This window comes from Enhydra lutris, unplaced genomic scaffold (assembly GCF_002288905.1).
Source record: "Enhydra lutris kenyoni isolate GAN:26980312 unplaced genomic scaffold, ASM228890v2 scaffoldscaffold22, whole genome shotgun sequence".
NCBI classification, from domain to species: domain Eukaryota; kingdom Metazoa; phylum Chordata; class Mammalia; order Carnivora; family Mustelidae; genus Enhydra; species Enhydra lutris.
In genome coordinates this window covers 7,947,990-7,966,084 of record NW_019154106.1, presented here as the reverse complement: position 1 = coordinate 7,966,084, position 18,095 = coordinate 7,947,990, and the positions used below count along the sequence as shown (strand labels likewise).

Sequence of the window (18,095 nt, the reverse complement as noted above, 5' to 3'; positions counted from 1 at the left end):
TGTTCAGACCTTGCTCCCAGGGTTTTGTCACATTATATTCTACTTAGCTGCTCTCGCACTTGACTTCCTGATAACAATTTACTAGGGGCTCCCTGTGTGCCAGGCCCAGGGCCCAGCACGGGATGGGCCTGAATTCCCGGCGTCCTCACGCCCACCCTGGGTGGGGCCGAGGATGCTCCCTTTTTCAGATGAGGAAACAGGCTTGGAGCCGCCTTGCTGGAGGCCACCAGGCCACCATCAGGAATGCTGGGATTCCAATCGGCCCCTGGTCTCTGTGCCACAGCCCTGACTCGCCAGCCAGAGATGGCTTCGAAGGGAAAGATTCCTTCTGTCCTCACAGAGTCTCACATTCATCCCTGCTCTGTCCCGTTATGCCCTGAAGGCCAAAATCGGCAGCCAGACCCTGGGGCTGGCCAAGAATGGGGGTCTTTCTTTGTGCTGGGACATTTCCTGCCCGGGACTCAGCAGCCTGCCGAAAACTAGGGACCCACAGGCCTGGTGAGCTGGGAACCTCAAGGGCAAGGAAGTGGCCCAGTCAAGGTCATCCCCACCCTGCCCATGGCAATGAGAAGACAGAAGCATTCCACAAGCTGAGGCAGCCCCCTCCCCGGGTGGAGACCCCCAGATCCCAGACCTGAGCCGTCTCTGGAGGAGATGCCAGGCACAGCTCACCCCAAACACCGCCTGAGGGGGATGTCATAAGCCAACCTGCAGGGACAGCCCTTGAGAATCTTCTCCAGAACCGGGGGCTGCAGGGGGCTCCCTGGTCTATCTTGCCAGCATGGCAGCCCAATTTAATTAAGATGGATGCAGCGTGCCCCCGTGGGTAGGAGCCATGGCTGGCTACCAGATGGCAGGAGCCTGACACTCTCTGGGTATTGCCCGAGCAAGCAGCCTCCGCAGCAGCCCGTGAAAACACAGCCAAGGTGGGCCTGGGGCTGCCTGTGCCATACCGGGCTGCTTGGGGGGGGGTTTGATCCTACCCATGTGAACTCCAGCCCTGCCACCCACCTGCCCGGCATCCCTCCACAGGACTCTCTGCCCCAGCGCCCCTCCACATACTACACAACATACTTCTCATCACAACACACACACCCACCATCACAGACACCACCCATAGTACACACACGCTCCAATCGCGTCTCAAATACCAACAGAGTGGGCTAAAAAGCAGGCCTGGACTTCAAAAGCCAGAGGACCGGCTGGTAAACAGCCTGATCGCCCCAAGTCCTGACAGAGGCCGTGGGCAGAGTGGCTCCGTGGGCAGGGAAGGAAGAAAGCAGGCCCCTGCCAACCCCAACGGGTGGGAAGGAAGCCTGCAGAGAGGCGGGAGACACCCCAAGCCCACAGCTCTGCAGGATGGTGGGAGTTCTGGGGATCCCAACCCTCCCCTGCCCCGTTTTACCTCGCAGGTCCCTCCCAGCTCCCCTGTCGCAGTCCCTGCAGCTGGAGGGAGGCCCAGCCAGCGATGGCACCTTCCTGCGCTTCCCAGCGCCCCCACAACCGGCCAACAGGGACCAAAAAGAGACACCCTCCCCACTACCGCCCCCCACGCAAAATCCAGAAAGTCCAAAGCTGACCTCAAGTCCCCAGCCCAGTCCTACCCACACCGCTCCCCACGGGACCAACACTGCCCTTAGCTTCAAAAATAAAAATGTAAAAACTCCCACCCCGCTATAATTGCTCGCTCCTTTTCTCCATTGTGGTGGCTCCGCGGTCGGCGCTGAGAAGCAATTATTCATGGCTAATGATTATAATCAAGTCAAATAGAATTTAATGGACACGTATTCTCTTCCTGCTTGAAACTTTACATATGAATTAAGCACATATGGGTTTCACGAGGCACAGACCAGATTTATGCAGCCCCGAAAAGCCCCACGTTGCTGCGACTTTTATTCTGCTAATAAGCAGGCTGATTTACGGGCGCCGCCGGGCGCGGAAACCGCGATCTCTGCCGCCCCCTGGTGGGCGGCAGGCCCGGGCTGAGCCAAGGCCGTGGCGGGGAGGGGGGGGGAGGGGCCCGGGAGGAAACCAGAGGACCCTGTGTTGCGGGGAGGGGCTCCAGGCCAAGACCACCAAGGTGCCCTGGGGTCTGAGTAGTGGCAAGGCCCCGGAAACACCGGTGCCGGGAAAAGGTCTTTGGGAGGACCCAGAGGGGAGGCAGGCTGTGTGCGGGAGCCCCCCACGTGGAGCCTGCCTCAGACATTCCCTGGGGTTCCACACTGGTTCTGGGTCCCCCCTGCCATGAGACTCTAGAAAAAGGGGAGATCCCAGGAAAACACTCCAAGAAGTGTTGAATAAACAAGGCAAGCAGGGAGAAATGAAAAAGCTGCTTCTCGGCAGGAGGCACCCGGGCTCCCTTGGCATTCCTGGGACAGGGTTGATACCCGGGATGATGACCGGCGCATCGATTCTAGCAGCAATGACAGAGGCAGGGGAAGAGGCCTCGGTTCATGCCAGGGGGGTGCACGAGCATCACAGTTTACGCACTGGCACTGAGGTCCCTAATGCCCCTGGCAACCCCGCGGGTGGGCTGTCCACCATCCGCATCCTGCGGAAGGAGAGACAGGAGCCCAGGCACGTACACAGGCGGGTCCCCAGAGAGATGCTGCGACCGCTCCCACCCCCAGCCCAGTGCCACCGAATGCAGCCAGGACCAAAGTGCTATTTGGAGAGCGAGAGGGGCTGACAGCCACGGCACTCAGGAGCCTGGCCAGGCGCAAGGACACTTCAGAAGAGCCATGAATCACACCCACAGCTCCACAGGCAGCCTTCGGAGCCCCCGCCCTGCTCCTACTGCATCCCACCGACAGACTGCCTTGGTCTCCACCCCTCCCTCCCGGCCTGTCAACCACCCGCCCAGCTGGGAAGGGGCAGATAAGATGCCCCACGTTTCCCTGCAGCCACTTCGCCACTCATCAAGTAAACTACAGGCAGGGGATCCTCTCCTACCCTCACCCCTGACAGTCAGGGCCACGGGCACGCAGCAAAGCAGATCCACAGGCCTGCAGGATGGAATCCTCAGCCACTGCTCCGAGGCTTGGTCCTCCCACCCCAGACCAGCCCTCCTGGGGCCAGAGAACAAGAGGGCCCTTCTCCTCCGGGCCACTACGACATCAGCCAACCCAACGTGGCTTGTCTCAACCCCACATCTCCCCAGATGGACGCGCAGGCCTGCTAGCAGTCTTCCCCCCACCCCCGTCCTAGTGGCCTCAAGAGAAACACAGCAGGAGCACCAGCAGAAACCCAAAGGGGATCGAGCTCCCTCTACCCTAAGTCAGGACTCCTGCCTTTGTGTCACTGGTCACCTCTGTGCCGAGACGGGCAATGTCGGGGGAAGGGGACACCTGTGTGACCGCACAAACAGGCAGAGACACGCAAAGCAAATGCCACAGCCAGAGACTCAACCCAGACCACGACAAGCAGGCCTGGGGCAGGCCGAGCGGCTCTGTCTCCCCAGGTCCCACGAACCCAGCCCCTTACCAGGAGGAACATCAGCTCCGCCAGGTCCCAGAGGCACTCGACAACAGGACAGGGTTTCACCTAGCCAGCACTGCGGTCAGACACAATGGTCACCAGGCCAAGGACAAGAAGGAGGAGATCTGAGATGCTCCTGGGGGGGGAAGGGGGCAGGTGCTGAGACTGCACAGGTGGGAAGGTGGCAGCAAAACGAGGTTTCCCAGGATAAGAGGCTCTGCCCACGTCTCCAGACGTTTCTCTACAGAAGCTCCTCCCTGTGAAGCTTGGTAAGCAGGTGAGCAAGGGCTGGGGTTCAGCCTCACGGGCCCTTGTCCCACGAACCACCTGTGTACCAGGTGGACTTGACTGTCCCTTGACACCCACTCTTGACCTTGGCCAGACAACCACAGTCTGGGAAGAGAGCACCCATCTTCCTTCTGCCCCCAGGAGGGGAGAGAAGAGGTTCCTCCACTCATCACAGTAAACTGCCAAGCCAGCCGGAGCCCCGGCAGGAAGCTGAGCCTCGGGCACCAGGGCCTCTGCCCCCACCTTTCCCTTGACAAACCCCCTGGCCTGTGCCAGGTCTGCAGGGGGGGGCATGGCAGGCAGGAGGCAGAGGAGGGGGAGTGGCGGTGAGGCGTCTGCAGCCCCGGGGTCAAACCGCCCTGTTCTGGCCTCCGCCTTCCTGGCAGGGCAACCCGGCGCGTTTCCAGCCACGCTCTCTTCCTTCCTGGCCGCTAATGGGTCTCTGAGCAGCAAGGCAGCTCGGCCAAGGCGCCCCCGACATAGCAGGTCAGGGTTTCAAGGGAAAGGAGTCTGTGCAGCCAACACGTTGGGCTCCTGTGGCGCCAGCACGCCCTCCGCCTCCAGCTGCCCGAGCCTCGCTGGAGCCAGGTGGCGTCCCCCCATGCCTGGCTCAGCAGACTGGAGCAAAGGTGACGAGGCGGCCACCCAGGTCCCTGACTCAGGCCGGCCAGAAGCCCCCACTCACCGGCGTTGACGATGGCGTCCACCTCCAGCTTGGTGATGTCGCCTCGGAACAGAGAGATCTTCTCGTTGAGCTGCTTGTCCTTCTTGTACTTGGGCTCCTCCAACTTCGCGGTCACCCCTGGACCAGCAGAGGTCGAGGGACGGGGGTCAGAGAGAGGCCCTCACTGCACAGTGACCTCCATCCACCCCCCTCCACCTCCAGAGGCAGGGGACTGGTGACACGGGCACTGGCCATCCACAATGATCACGCACCTCTCGCTCCAGGCACACACGTGGTCCCCTTGAACCTTCCCGAGGTTAAGCACAGGTACGGGATTAATGTCATCCATCCCCATTCTACAGACGTGGAAACTGAGGCCTAGGCAGATGAAGTGACTCGCCCTGGGTGATGGGCTGTCAGGCCTGCAGTGGCAGGACTTCCCACAACTGTGAGGTCGTGGCTCCCGGACTCAGTTTACCCAACAGTACAATGGGGATAAAAACCAAACCCTTCTCAGACCGGGTTCGTAACTGAAGTGCCCCCCCACACAGCAAGTGCCCCGTGCGTGCTGCTGCCATTCTTCTTGGCGTGGTTGGTATGAGGCACCACCACACGGGGCGGATGAGGCCACCCACCAAATCGCCACCTGCCCCTCCCCGGCGCAGGGCCTACCTTTCGCCGTCTCTTTCCAGGTCGGGATCTTCTTCAGCCTGATGAAGTCCTTGCAGAAGTAATGTTCCTCCCGCTGTTTGTCACTCAGGCCCTTCAGAAACGCTGCAGGGGTGGGATGAGGCAGGCAGGAAGGAGCGTCAAGGCGGGCAGGGAGAAGGGCAGTCCAGGTGGCTTCTCTCCCGCCCCCGAATCTCTCCCCTCCTCAAGGGACTCTCTCCTCATCCGAGGATGTGAGCCGGCCCTCCACGTCCACCCTTCCCGCAGGCACATGATTGGGGGAGGGGGGAGGTTGGAGCTAGGAGACCCCTAGACCATCTGGCCCGGCCCTCTTTGTTCAGGAGGGGAACTGAGGCCCATGGAGACAGAGGGCCTCTCTCGGGTACCATAGACCTGAGTTCAGAATGCAACTCTGCCCCTTTCCGGGTGTGTCCGCACCTCTGGGTCCCTGATTCCTTCGTTTATAGACTGGGGATTAAGAGGCCCCTTACGGAGTAACTTCGCGCTGACTCAGTGCATATAAGGAAAACAGGCTGATGGCATTGGATGAATTATATTCCCAGTTACATCCTCAATGGGTGATGTCATCACCATGGTTATTTGTAGGCAGCAGGACACGTGGGACAGGACAAACATCCTCAAAGAGCCGAAGAACCAAGCAGATCTGGTGGCTGTTCATAGCCTCCCCCTGCCCCTCAGCACTGGCAGAGAGGTCCCCACAGATGCCCGGCTGGCTTCTCCCAGTGTGCGCCAAGGGAGCAGCGAGAATTGTCTCCATCTTACAGATGAGGAAATGGTCACACAGCTGGTGAGTGGGGAGCGAGCCCCCCACCATCTGCTCACAGACTCTGGGTCCACCAGACCTGGTGTCCTTGCTCTAGCCCTGCTCCCCAGGCCTGGTCTTCCTTTTGGGTGGCCCAGCGACCCCTTCCAAGGTTTCCCAGGTGCACAGAGGTCCAGGCTTCTGGCTCTCCGGCTCCCTCTGCCGGTCTGAGGCCACCAGGCACCCGGGCTCTCAGCCTGGCCTTGGGCCACCCTAGACTACACACTCCCCAGATGGAGCGGCCCTCACTGATCACTTGTTGGGGGGCGGATGACAAACAGCAAAGGCCACACTCAAGGAACTCAGAAAGCATCAGAAAATGTGCAGAGGTTGGGGGGGAGCAATTAGGGGGCTCGGTGGAAGAGGAAGGGTTTGCCTCCTGGAGCCTTCTGCAGAAAAGACCTCAAAGGGCAGATGTTCAAGAGACCGGTGGGTCCTCCACACACGCCCTCCATCTCGCAGAAGCCAGTCCATCCAAAGCCTCTGTCCCTCCAGGGTGCACGAGGAGCAGGGAAAGGGCCCGGCTCACAGTCCAGCTCAGATTTATGGTTGGCGTGATTCTAAAAGGCTCACAGCATCCCAAATCTGCTTCAGCTGGGGCTCAAGCCAGAATTCCACGTTCTGGCGGCCGCTTCCGACCCTCTTCCACAAACGCCTACGACGCACGAGTCCTGCATATAGTACAAGGACATAACACTCACTAAGGCAGACGTGGTCCTGGCCCCTGGGAACCCACAATCCAGCAGAGGACACGGAGGCTGAGCAGGCCAGCGGCCAAGCTCCGGGGACGCGCAGGGGCCGGGAGGGGAGGCAGCAGGAATGGCCGGCCTGGGGCTTCTTCAGTGAGACTCCAAAGAGAAATGGGAGGTAGCCAGGGCAGGGAAAGGCGCTTGACCACCTGAACAGTATGTTCAAGGTCGTGGGTGAGTGAAACTCAGGGCGTGGGGCAGAGGGCGGGCACTGGGGGCTGTGACGCTGTGAGGGGGTGGGGCCCACTGCGCAGCCGCCAAGTCTGTTGAGGACTGACTCATCCCAGGGGCACCTGAATCAGATCAAAGATGCTTTCACAGGGGCGCCTGGGCGGCTCAGCTAAGCGTCTGCCTTCGGCTCAGGTCATGATCCCGGGACCCTGGGGTCGAGCCCCACATTGGGCTCCCTGCTCAGCGGGGAGCCTGCTTCTCCCTCTCCCTCTACTGCTCTGCCTGCTTGTGCTCTCTTGCTCTCTCTGTCAAATAAATAAAAATCTTAAAAAAAAAAAAAACTTAAGAAAAAATAAAAATAACTAAAAAGTACTTTCACCAGTTATAGATTAAAAATTCCCCCAACCCCAAGCAGCACCATTTTCATTCTAAGAGGCCAAGGATATCCTACCGTGGACGGTACCCAGTGTGGATGGTCCCCTCTGTCACTAGTGTGTCCTGAGGCTCACAGCCCATCTCCCTGCTCCCCTTTCTCAAAAGGCTACCTTCCCCACTGGACATGTGACCCCGCATACTCTTGAGTAACAGGCCAAAGGCTCCTTTCTTTGTGTGCTGGGGGAGGGTGCTGGTATCTGGAAAGGGCTCAAGTGCTTCTCCAAGCCTTGACTACCCGCTTCTGTAAAGTGGGAGTAAAGGGAGCTCCCTCCGGCTCTAAATGAGAAACAGAACAGGCTTCCTTGGGTACCTAGCGAAGCAGTCGGCGGCTGGCGGGAGAGGACAGACTCGGGAGGGGAGGCCTGGCTCCCTGCAGCCCCTACCTGTCCAGGGCTTGGCCAAGCAGAGGGGTGGCGGGACGGCTTGCTGGAGGAGGTACCTCTACCGCTGGAGAAAAACCTCATCACCAAACAGCTGGCTCCCTCTAAATTCCCCATCCCCTCCCCTGGCGGCCCCCTCTGCCAGGCAGCTCCTGACCCTGCTTGGGAAGTTCTTCCCCTCGACCTTCTCCCCTTTCCCAAGCCTCCCCAATTGTCTTCTAGATGCTACCTCCTCCTGCCACCTGGGAATCCAAGCCTGGCTCGCCCTCCCTCAGTCCAGGCTGCCTGCTCACCTTCCAGGGGACTCACTCCTCCAGTGTCTGCTCTCAAACACCCTCTCATGTCCCCTCTGTGTCTCAAGGTCATAAAGCCTCCCTCAACCATGGATTCCACACCCCGCAGCTGTGACCTCCTCTCTCCCTTCCCCACTTCCCCCACTTCCTCCCTCCTTCCCATGCTCCCCCAAGCCCTCACCAGCCTGGCCCCAGCTCTCCACCAAGGCCAAGGTCAGAGACACCACACCAGCCACGTGGCCCTCTGTAGTGTCGCTTTGTCCTCCCTTGTGCACTCAGCAAACCCCCCCATCTTCCCCCTCAAGACCTTACCTCTCCTGGATCCCACCCCACTTCACTGGCCCTCCTGTCTCCTTGCTGCCTCCCTTTCCTTAGTCTATACCCTCCCTCTCATCCTGACATCAACCCCAAGCATTCCAAACCCTCTTTTAGCTAATGGTCTGGGGCGCTACACCTCCAGCCCCTCAGCTCTCAGCCGGGCATCAGGCATGGGCTCCTCAAGGCCCACTGCCTGCTCTCAACCTCAGACTTCCTCGTGTGCAAAACTGAACTTCCGACTCCTTCCCCCTTCGTTCTTTTGCTTCTCAATGAACAGCCCCAGATTCTGCTAGGACCCCAAAATGAGGGGGGTCCTTTCTCTTAGTCTCCTGGTTCCATCCATCTGTAGGCTGTTGGATTTATCCCCACGATACCCCCAAAACCAAGCCTTCTGCTCTTCCCGGATAGGAGCCAAGCCATCATGACTCCCTAGCACCACCCAGAAGGCTTCTACCCTCGGTGGACTCCCCGTGCTCACCCAATAATCTGTTCCTCACTCAACAGACCAGGAATCTCTGGGGCAGAATTCTATTTAAAGCTGTTGAAAGCTCAGTTCAAAGTCCAAGTCCTTACAGAGGCCCACGTGAATCCCTGCGGCTCCCCGCCTCCTCTGCCTCCCCACAAACTAGCTCTCCCTCCTACACCTCTGCAGCCCTGGCACATCACTCACCTTTCAGATGGTCCCACAGCCAGACCATTCCCTGCCTCAGGGCCTTTGTACCTGCCACTGCTCTGGCCTGACCTTCCTTTACAGGCCTTCCCCACTCCCAGAGTAGTCCCTCCCCTACCAGCTATACTTTATTCCTTACTTGACCTTGGCCTCTTGGGAATCTGGGTGTTTATGTTGGCTGCCCACCATCTGGCACAGTGCATGGCATGTGTGGGCGTTCATGGGTGTCTGCAGGATGAATCAATGAATGATTGAGCTGAGACCCAAGCGTTGGGGGCATGTCTGCCAAGAGAACAGAGTCGTCCAGGGGGAGAAGACAACATATGCAGAAGCCCTGAGGTAGGAGAGAGCATGTGAGTGGGGAAATGGAGAGAAATCAAGAACGGCCAGACCAGAGAGCAAAAGCCAGGCTGTGGCAGCCACCTCGACTGTCGCCTGTCTGAGGAACGGAGCCTAGGGAAGGAACGTCCTGCTGGGGCTTCGATCCCTCTTGCTCCTTGGTCCCACTAGGGTTGGGCTCACCAGCTCCTGATATCACGTTCCTGGGCAGGTCACTTGCCCTCTCTGAGCCTCAGTTTCCGCATCTCTAGAAGAGGGACCAGGCAGGCCTGCCCCGAATGAGAAGGGGCTGCCAGGTTATCTGGCAGCAGCACAGAGCGGATAGGCAGTCCTTCCTGCAAGCAAAGACTCGGAGGGCAAAGCGAAACAAGACCAAACTGGGGAGAGGACCTGCCTTTTGCAACTTGGAAGCATAAGTAAGTAGAGGAGCTTTTTTTCTTTTTTAATTTTTTTAAAGATTTTATTTATTCATTTGACAGACAGAGATCACAAGTAGGCAGAGAGGCAGGCAGAGAGAGGAGGAAGCAGGCTCCCCATGGAGCAGAGAGCCCGATGCGGGACTCGATCCCAGGACCCTGGGACCATGACCTGAGCCGAAGGCAGAGGCTTTAACCCACTGAGCCACCCACGCGCCCCGGTAGAGGAGCTTTTTGAATTGTTTCGGTGCCCATATTTGTTATCTTGCACAGTTGAGACCAAAACTATGGCTCTCAGAGGCCTTGGCATGCCCAAGTGTGGTCTCTCCCAACCTGATGAACCCAGGGCCAGAAAGTGAACATGCCTGCCAAGACGCCACAGGGGCTGGCCAGTCCGCACCTAGGCCAACCCCACAGGACTCCCTTGTGCAGAGTCCCTCCAGCTGAGTAAGCCCCAGGTACCCCATGGGACTAGTCTGGGGGTCCTGGAAATGGCTAGAGTCCCCTAGCAGACACCATCTGGCAGAGGGCAGCACCCTGCCTTCCGGAAGAAACAGAGGTTATGTCCCGGCCACAGGCAAGCCAAGAGGGGACCCAGCCCAAGACTCCCTCCTTCCCTGTCCTCCCTAAGATCCGAAGGCTGATCTGAGTGGCCCACAGCCCGCACAGCCCCCTCTCTCCAGCAAAGTCCAAAAGACGGCTCCACTTCCCCAAGCGGGAAGACAGCCAGAACTTCTGGCTCTGTTACCAGCCAACTGGCGCTGACCTTGGGGACATCCGTCAGCCTGCCCCTTCCAGTTCATGGTCCCCGGGCACACATCCCTTGAAGCCAGCATGTGGGGCGCCGTGACCTTATCTCCAGAGCAAGGTCAAGGCCCGACTGACCCCTGAGGAGCGACACACTGCACGGGTCTCTGAGTTATGGGGCGGGAGAAGCCAATTCTGATTCTCCCTGGCTCCAAGGAACCAAGGGCCATCCTCATCACCTCGGCTCCATCTGTCAGATAGGCCCCACATGTTTATAACATTTTCTCCCTCCTTTTGCCAGAAGGACAGATGTAGAGTTAGAGCACAGGAGAGTTTTATTTTTCTTATAAAAGATGTAAAACATACGTTTTAATTTTCTTTCCTTTCTGGAAAGGCGAGAGTATTTCACAGCTCAGTGAGACAGGTGTTGTAAAAAGATGTTTGCAGTAAATTTTGATGGGATGGCCTGACCCTGGACGAAGCTTCCAGCGGCTCCCGGGCACGAAAGCCGAGCTGGAGAAGCAGGCTGCGCCAGAACCATAAAGCACACCGGGCGAACGGGAATTCAATGAGGTGTTTTAAGAAGTGTCTTTGTGGCACTTTGCTAGACGGTGTTCAGAAAGGTGAGGGCGGCCTGGCACGGAGGGAGGCCCCCCCCCGGAGAAGGCTGGGTGGACTGGGCTGATAGCGGCGGGGCTCTGGGAACACAGCAGCAGGGGCATTAATTACCGGGGCTCATGGCACCCCCCGAGACCAGAGTCTCATCCAAGTCCACGGCCTGAGCCACGGGGAGACAGAGCATGAAGCACCTTGGAGCTTTTCTCCTCTCCCTAGGCGCCCTTGCCTCCGCCCGCACTGGGGCGCACCAAGGCTGCTTCCCCAGAAGACAGGTGGGAGAAGACCCCCCCAGTTCCCAGGTGAGCCTGCACGGTTCCCCGGTTCAGTAATCAAATCAGAGAAATCATCCGCTCTGCATGAAACTCCACGGGAGCTGGAATGAGTCCTCATCACTGCCTGGTGCAAAGGGAGGCTGGAATGCAGGAGACCTAGTCCGTAGCACTGGGGAGAGGAAATGTGGCTCAGGATATGCAGGTCACGGGCTCCAGCATCTGAGACCATGAGGGAGACAAGTTTATACAAGCCCCGTGTTGCTGTGGCCCAAAACTGGGCAGAGAGAGGACAGAGGTCCAAGGGGTGACAAGAAAGGGGGGTCACTGGGAACCCTTGGTACACCATGGACCCTTTTATACACCACTGTATACGCAATAGTTTCTGGTGTGATCCCAGCACAACCTGCAAATCAGGTGCCGGTCGTCCCATTTCACAGATGAGGAAACTGAGGCTCAGGGAGCAGGGAAGCAGCGGTGTGGGGCTGGCCCAAGGCTGATGGCACCAATGCCCATGCTCTTCTTAGTAGACAGCTCTGCCCCCACTGCAGGTCAGAAGGAGGGTCTGTGGCTTCCCCTGCAGTGACACAGACCCTACACGCCCCCAGTGCCCAACCTTAAGTCCCCTCACATCCAACTGCCTTTAGAGTACGACGGTTTCCGCAGTCTTGTGACAAAAAGGCACCACCTGCGAAGATAAGGAGGCTTCCCCTCACTGAGACACCTGGAGATAGAATTCTCTGGCCAGTAAAATCAGATACTACGGAGCTCTCCCCAAAGGACTGATGGGCTCTTACCCAGGAAGATCCAGCCTGGTGGTATTTACTTACCCAGAGGGAGATGGGTCTATGGGTGTGGCCAGTCTGCTTAAGAGGGAGAAAGGGAAAGCCTAGGGTAAGGCAGAACTGGGCCATGTGTCCAGAGGACTCACTGGGCCGGGAACTGAGGCACTCTGCACCCAGAACCCAGCGCAGGCACTCAACAGCATAGAGACTGAACTACTGAGCAAACACCCAAGGAAGGGGATCCTGGGTGGGTGGATCCACGCCCTGCAGGGAAGCTTGCCCAGCCTGCCCAGGGCAGTGGGAACCGCTTCCAAAATCATTCAGCCAGCTCGAGAGGGGGCCCTGCCCAGGTGCACTTTCCAGACCCACCACCATATTTCCCACCACAGCTGCCCGTCAACCTTCCCACCTACATCAGGCTCTTGTGAGTTTGGTGACTGTGTGCCAGTCTTTGAGACACGATGATCCCAGGCACAGACAGGCATTTGGAGGCCTGGGTAGATCCCCAAGAGAAAGGCAAGCACATGTCCATCAAAGACATGGAGAGGAATAATTCCAGCAGCTTTATTCCCAACAGCCTCAAACTGGAAAACAAAATGCCCACCAACAGAACGGGTACACAAAACGTGGTGTATCCGTACCATGGAATATCAGACATAAGACGGCAAACAGTCAGCACACCACCCAACCATGAGCAGAGGGTGTACCGGGACACACTATATGCCTCTGTTCGTATGAAGTTCGAGAAGTAGTAAGAGGTACTGATTGCAAGGGGCTAAAGGTACCTTCTAAAGTGTTGGCAACCTACTGACCACAACTGGGTATTTAGGTAAAAATACACTGACCATACGTTCACCTGAGGTCTGTCCACTTACACCGGAAGCTCAAAGTTTAAACCGAACGGAAGGAAGAAAACTATGTGGGGCCTTCAAGGACCAAAGCGTAGACCCCAGTCAGAAGCAGGGTCCAGCTGAGGCAGCTCCCCAGCGTGGCAGTTTTAAAAATATGCCCCCAGGGGCGCCTGGGTGGCTCAGAGACTTAAAGCCTCTGCCTTCAGCTCAGGTCATGATCCCAGGGTCCTGGGATCAAGCCCCACATCGGGCTCTCTGCTCAGTGGGGAGCCTGCTTCCCCACTACACCGCCTGGCTCTCTGCCTACTTGTGATCTCTGTCAAATAAATAAATAAAATCTTTTTTTAAAAAATGCCCCCAATTCTTTTATCTTTTTCCCTTCCAAAGGTGGAGACTCATTTCCCTCCCCTTGAACGTGGGCCAGATTCCACGACGCCCTTTGAAGCCCCAGCATAAAGCAGAAGAGACGGCGTGGGACTTGAAAGACTAGGTCACAAAAAGACACTGTGGCTTCTGGCTTGGTCTCTGGGGGAAACCGCCTGCCATGTCGTGAGGACAGTCAAGCAGCCCGGTGGAGAGACCCCCAGGGTGGTGGGTCTGAGGCCTTTCCCCACAGCCACTCCACGGGAGGGCGCCCCTCAGCCGTCACCGACAGAGCCACCCACCCCCCCAAGCTACTCGTAGGTTCCTGACCCTCAGAGACTAGGAGGTAAGAAACGTTTGCTGTCCCAAGCCTTTGAATTTGGGGGTAATCTGTTACTCAGTAATAGATCACTGAAACACACAAAGCACGCCGACAAGCCTGCTGGTGTCCTCACACTGGATCACCCCGACAGGCCTGCTGGGGTCTTCACACCCAAGGTCGCCGATCCTCACACCGTCCCTGGATTCCCTGACTGGATCCTGGAGCTCAGGCAGCCCCATCTGCCACGGTTTCTTCACAGCATTGGCCTTCGCCTGGCACCGGCCCACTGGCTTGACCACGTTTTCAACTGTTTCCTACCCCTAGCAAAGATGCCCCTTGAGGGCAGGGACCCTACCGGTCACTCATAGCACCAGAACGGTGCTGGCCACACAGAAGGTGCTCGGTAGAAGTGGATGAACAAGGGGCGCCCGGCTGGCTTGATCTCAGGGTCGTGAGTTTGAGCCCCATGTACGGATTACTTCAAAATAAACAGACTTAAAGAAACGGATGAATGGATGGAAATCCCAGCTCCAAGCAGAGACACCCCAGCAACCTGGGAATCCCTGGCCCGTCAGCTTCACAAGGTGCAGAAGTTTTCAGGGGCACCAAGGAACAGGAGAGGGTGGGGAGCTGATCCTAGAAACGTGACTGATCAGGAGCAGGTGGCTGGGCCCCCTGCCTCCCTAGCTCTCTTTCCCACCAAGCTGGCTTGCTGCCCCTGACAGAGAAGGGGAGGCAGGTTCCCTGTGGGGACAGTACCCCTGCCAGGAATCTCAGCCAGCCCCCTCACTCCCTGCCCTAACCAGGGTTCTAGGGCCAGGGCTGAGGCCATGACAGACACTCTGTGTGCACGCTGAGCCAAGGCAAGGGCTTTCTGCCTGCACTTGAAGATCCCGGTGGAAGAACACAATTCAGAACAGAGGGAAAGTCATCTTGAACTCCACCTCTAGTTCAGAGGAGGCCTTCCCTTTAGCCAGCACACCCCCCCTTCCCCCCCTCCCCCGCCCGCTGCCCCAGACCTACCTTCCGTGCTCCATTGGCTGTACCCACTTGGCCACAAAGGCCCAGCCAATGAGCCTTCTCCCCTGTGCTTTTGAAAGGGGATCCAGCCAGGAATGGTTACAAGAGCTCTGGGAGCAGGCTCTGAAGGGCAGGGGCAGCTGGCTGAGCCTCGGGCCAGACTACTTGGGGCGCTGCAGCAGGCCGGATTCCCTGTTCTTTGTGAGGGCCCAGGGTCCGGCCCTGGGACTCATGCGGGACCAGGACTCATGACCCGTCCCAGAGTGGGAGGAAATGGCTTGATTCCTGGGGGTGCAAGGTGTCACGGTTCTCACAGAATGCCCCGTCTCTGCCCTGTCCCCCAGCCCTGTGTCCCCCAGGAATGGGGCAGAAACTCTTCACAAGTGGCCAGAGGCCAGGCATGAGGGCAAAAGGGCAGCGGATGACCGGCTAAGAGAGTCAGGCCTTCAGGGTAAGGGGTGGGTAGAGGTGGGAGCAGCCTGCCTAGAGAGGCCGCTCTGTGGGACTGTCTGATCCTACCAGGTGGAGACACCAGACCCAGAACTGTCCCCTCAGTCCATTTCCCGCCACTCTGCCTAAAATGCCACCACTTGAGAAACCACAGTGCACAAAGCATGGGGAATTCGGGAGCCTAACGTCAGCTCTGCCACAAACTCTCAGTGACCTTGGCTTCTCAGCTCAGTTTCCCTCCCGTGCAAGGGAGTAAGGTGGTAGGTCCTGGAGGACCCCTGTGGGTGCCCTGGGACCCGTGCAGGCGGGGTAAGGTCGTCCTCCCCACACTGCCCCGTAGGGGACCTGCCCTCGGTCCCCTCGGACGGAGTGAAGTGGTTTGCGGGGCTGGGTACACGGGGGGCGTGGCTGCGACTGGAGGGGTCCATCCCAGGGCGTCTCTCGGGTGGAAGGCGGTGCTGGTGGGGGTGCTGTCCAGCCGGGCAAGGCCCACGTGGGGCCGCCCTCGCCCCCTCGCGCCCCCCTCCTGCTTACACTTACATTTTGCCTCCTTCCAGTCGGTGGAGGTGCTCAGGTCCACCTTCGCCGCCATGGCCAGGGGGGCCCAGGTGCGCACCCCGGCGCTCCTCTCCGCCCCACTGCCGCCGCCCCCCAAGCCCCAACTCCCGCTGGGGTTCGCGCGCCGGGGCTGTCCGCGCCCAGGGACGCCGGGGGGACCGCACGCGGTGCTGCGGGTCCGCGTGGCCCCCGCGTAGGGGACGGACCAGGGGCGCGGGACGCAGAACAGCTGCCCTGCCGCGCGCAGCTGTGCCAGGCGGCCGGACACTTGGCTCCTCAGGGACATGAGCAGGCGGCGCGGGGCGGCTCCCCGCCCACTTGGACTCTATTTACGGGGCTGGGAGTCTCTCCCTGATCCGCTCGGGACCGAGCGGCGTATGCTGGCGGCGACCGGCTCCGAGCCGGCGGGCCGCGCGGCCAGAAACCCCGAGCGCGCCGCTGGGCACTCTGGAACTTGTAGTCCCGGCCGCCGGATGGGCCCCCGCACTCCTATACACACGTGCGCGCCCCAGCCGGGCTCCGCCCGCTCCCCGGCGCCGGGATTGCGTCGGGCGGGAGGCTCCTCCTTCTCCGAGGGTCGCGCGGCTGCCTGGCGCCCGCTCGGGGCTCGCCGCCAACCTCCGGTTGTGGAGAGCCGCCCTCCCCGCCGCGCGGCCCTGGCCCGCCTCTGCCCTCCGTCCCCGGCGCTCTGCGCTCGGTACCGAACTCCGACATCCGGGCGCCGCTCGCCACCCGGCAACCCGATCCCGCCCCCAGTCCCCACGAGCCGCGGTCCCTCCCTGCCGCCCGGCCGGCCCCCGGGAGGGGACAAGCCGCGCGAACCGGTACGTCCGGTTCGGCGACTTTCCCCAGGGTGCTGAGCGCCGGGGGTGGGCGGGGATGCGACTGGAAGCAAGGGTGCACACCGTGGAAGGCAGAAAATGTGAGTTCCAGGAGGCGTTCTCGGGTGGAACAATGGGCGTCATTTTTTTTCTTCTTTTTTTTTTTTTCCTAATTTTTTACGGAGACTCTGAAGATAGATTTTTTAAAATATAAGTTTGCTTCTGTGTTTCTACACCGTGAACATTATTTGAGAAATATGATAGTGGATATTTTTATAATCTGAGGAGGAGCCAGGGTCCCGGAGAAGATTCCAGTACCAGCTTGCCACCCTGGGCTACACAGGCAGCTTGAGGTGCACTTCTTGAGCTGTAAATTAAAAATTAAAATGGACGCGCCTGGGTGGCTCAGTGGGTTGAGCGTCTGTCCTCCTATCCAGTGATGATCCCAGAGTCCTGGGATTGAGCTCCCCCTAGCCCCCGTGCAGCTTCCTACTCAGGGAGCCTGCTTCTCCCTCTGCAGCTCCTCATAATGGTGCTCTCTCCCTCTCTCTCTCTCAAATAAGTTATAAATTAAGATCTTTAAAAAAAAAAAAAAAGACAGGGTTCTGGTCAGGATGTGATAGGCCCCCAGGATGAACGTGCGGGTGACCTCAGCACTTGCCACTTCTCCTGTAACTCAGCCTTGCCAGCTACAACCGGGACAGCAGCCGTGTGCAGGGCCCTGGGTACCAGGGGGCACTGAACTAAGCCCTCTGCTTGCATTTGCTGTACCTTCCTGAGCTCGTGATGTGCTCCCAACGGCCAGGTGAGGCTGCGGGAACCAGCTGGAGGTCAACAACACCACCGGTGAGGGTCAGAGCCCAGACTGAGGCCTGGTAGTTTGGTTCTTACCTGTGTTCTGGAAAGCACTGTGCCTGAAGCATGTAGGTGACCCGGTGTGTGTTCTCTTGTTGCTCTAACAAGTTACTGCAAATGTGGTGGCTTCCACTCCACAAATGCATTAGCTTGGTGTTCTGTAGGACAGATGTCTGACAGGGGTCTCTCGGGGCTCAAATCAAGGGGTCAGCAAGGCTCCGTTCCCTTCTGGAGGTTCTTTCTGGCCTTTTCCAGCTTCTGGAGACACCCACGCTCCTTGGTTCATGGCACCCTTTTTCCTTCTTCAAAACCAGCAATGTTGCATCTCCCCAAACAATTCTTCCATTAGTGGCCCCTTGCCTCTGACTCTCCTCCGCTTCTCTGACCATTTTCAAGGACCCTGGTAATTATGCTGGCCCCGCCGGGATCATCCGTGACAGCCTCCCTGTTTAAAGTCTACTGATGAGTGACATTAACTCTATCTGGAACCTTGATTCCTCTTTGCTATGCAATGTAACATATTCGCAGGCTCCCAGGACGAAGATGCAGACACCTGTAGGGAGCCGTTATTCTGCCCACTGTACCCCTCCTTGCCAAGGTCTGGGGAGGAGGATGCAGGGAGAGTCAGGGACCCCAGCCATGGAAAGTCTTGGTGCCAATTGGGAGGCTGCCTTTCTGCACAGAGGCTGAAATCCACATCCCCCAGAGGCAGGCCTTTGAAACCCCTTTGCACACTCTGGACAT

The 18,095-nt window shown here is 58.6% G+C and overlaps 1 protein-coding gene across 1 annotated transcript in view; it reads right to left on the bottom strand.

Annotated features, from left to right (window-relative positions):
* The window catches only part of LOC111150236 (MACRO domain containing 1), a 142,442-nt gene extending 126,453 nt beyond the window's left edge, over window positions 1–15,989 (bottom strand). The window contains 5 exon segments of the mRNA XM_022507661.1: window positions 4,451–4,567; window positions 5,102–5,203; window positions 15,658–15,748; window positions 15,751–15,831; window positions 15,833–15,989. Coding sequence (XP_022363369.1) covers window positions 4,451–4,567; window positions 5,102–5,203; window positions 15,658–15,748; window positions 15,751–15,831; window positions 15,833–15,961 — 520 coding nt within the window. The 5' untranslated portion in view covers window positions 15,962–15,989.
* Between the last annotated feature and the right edge of the window lie 2,106 nt (window positions 15,990–18,095).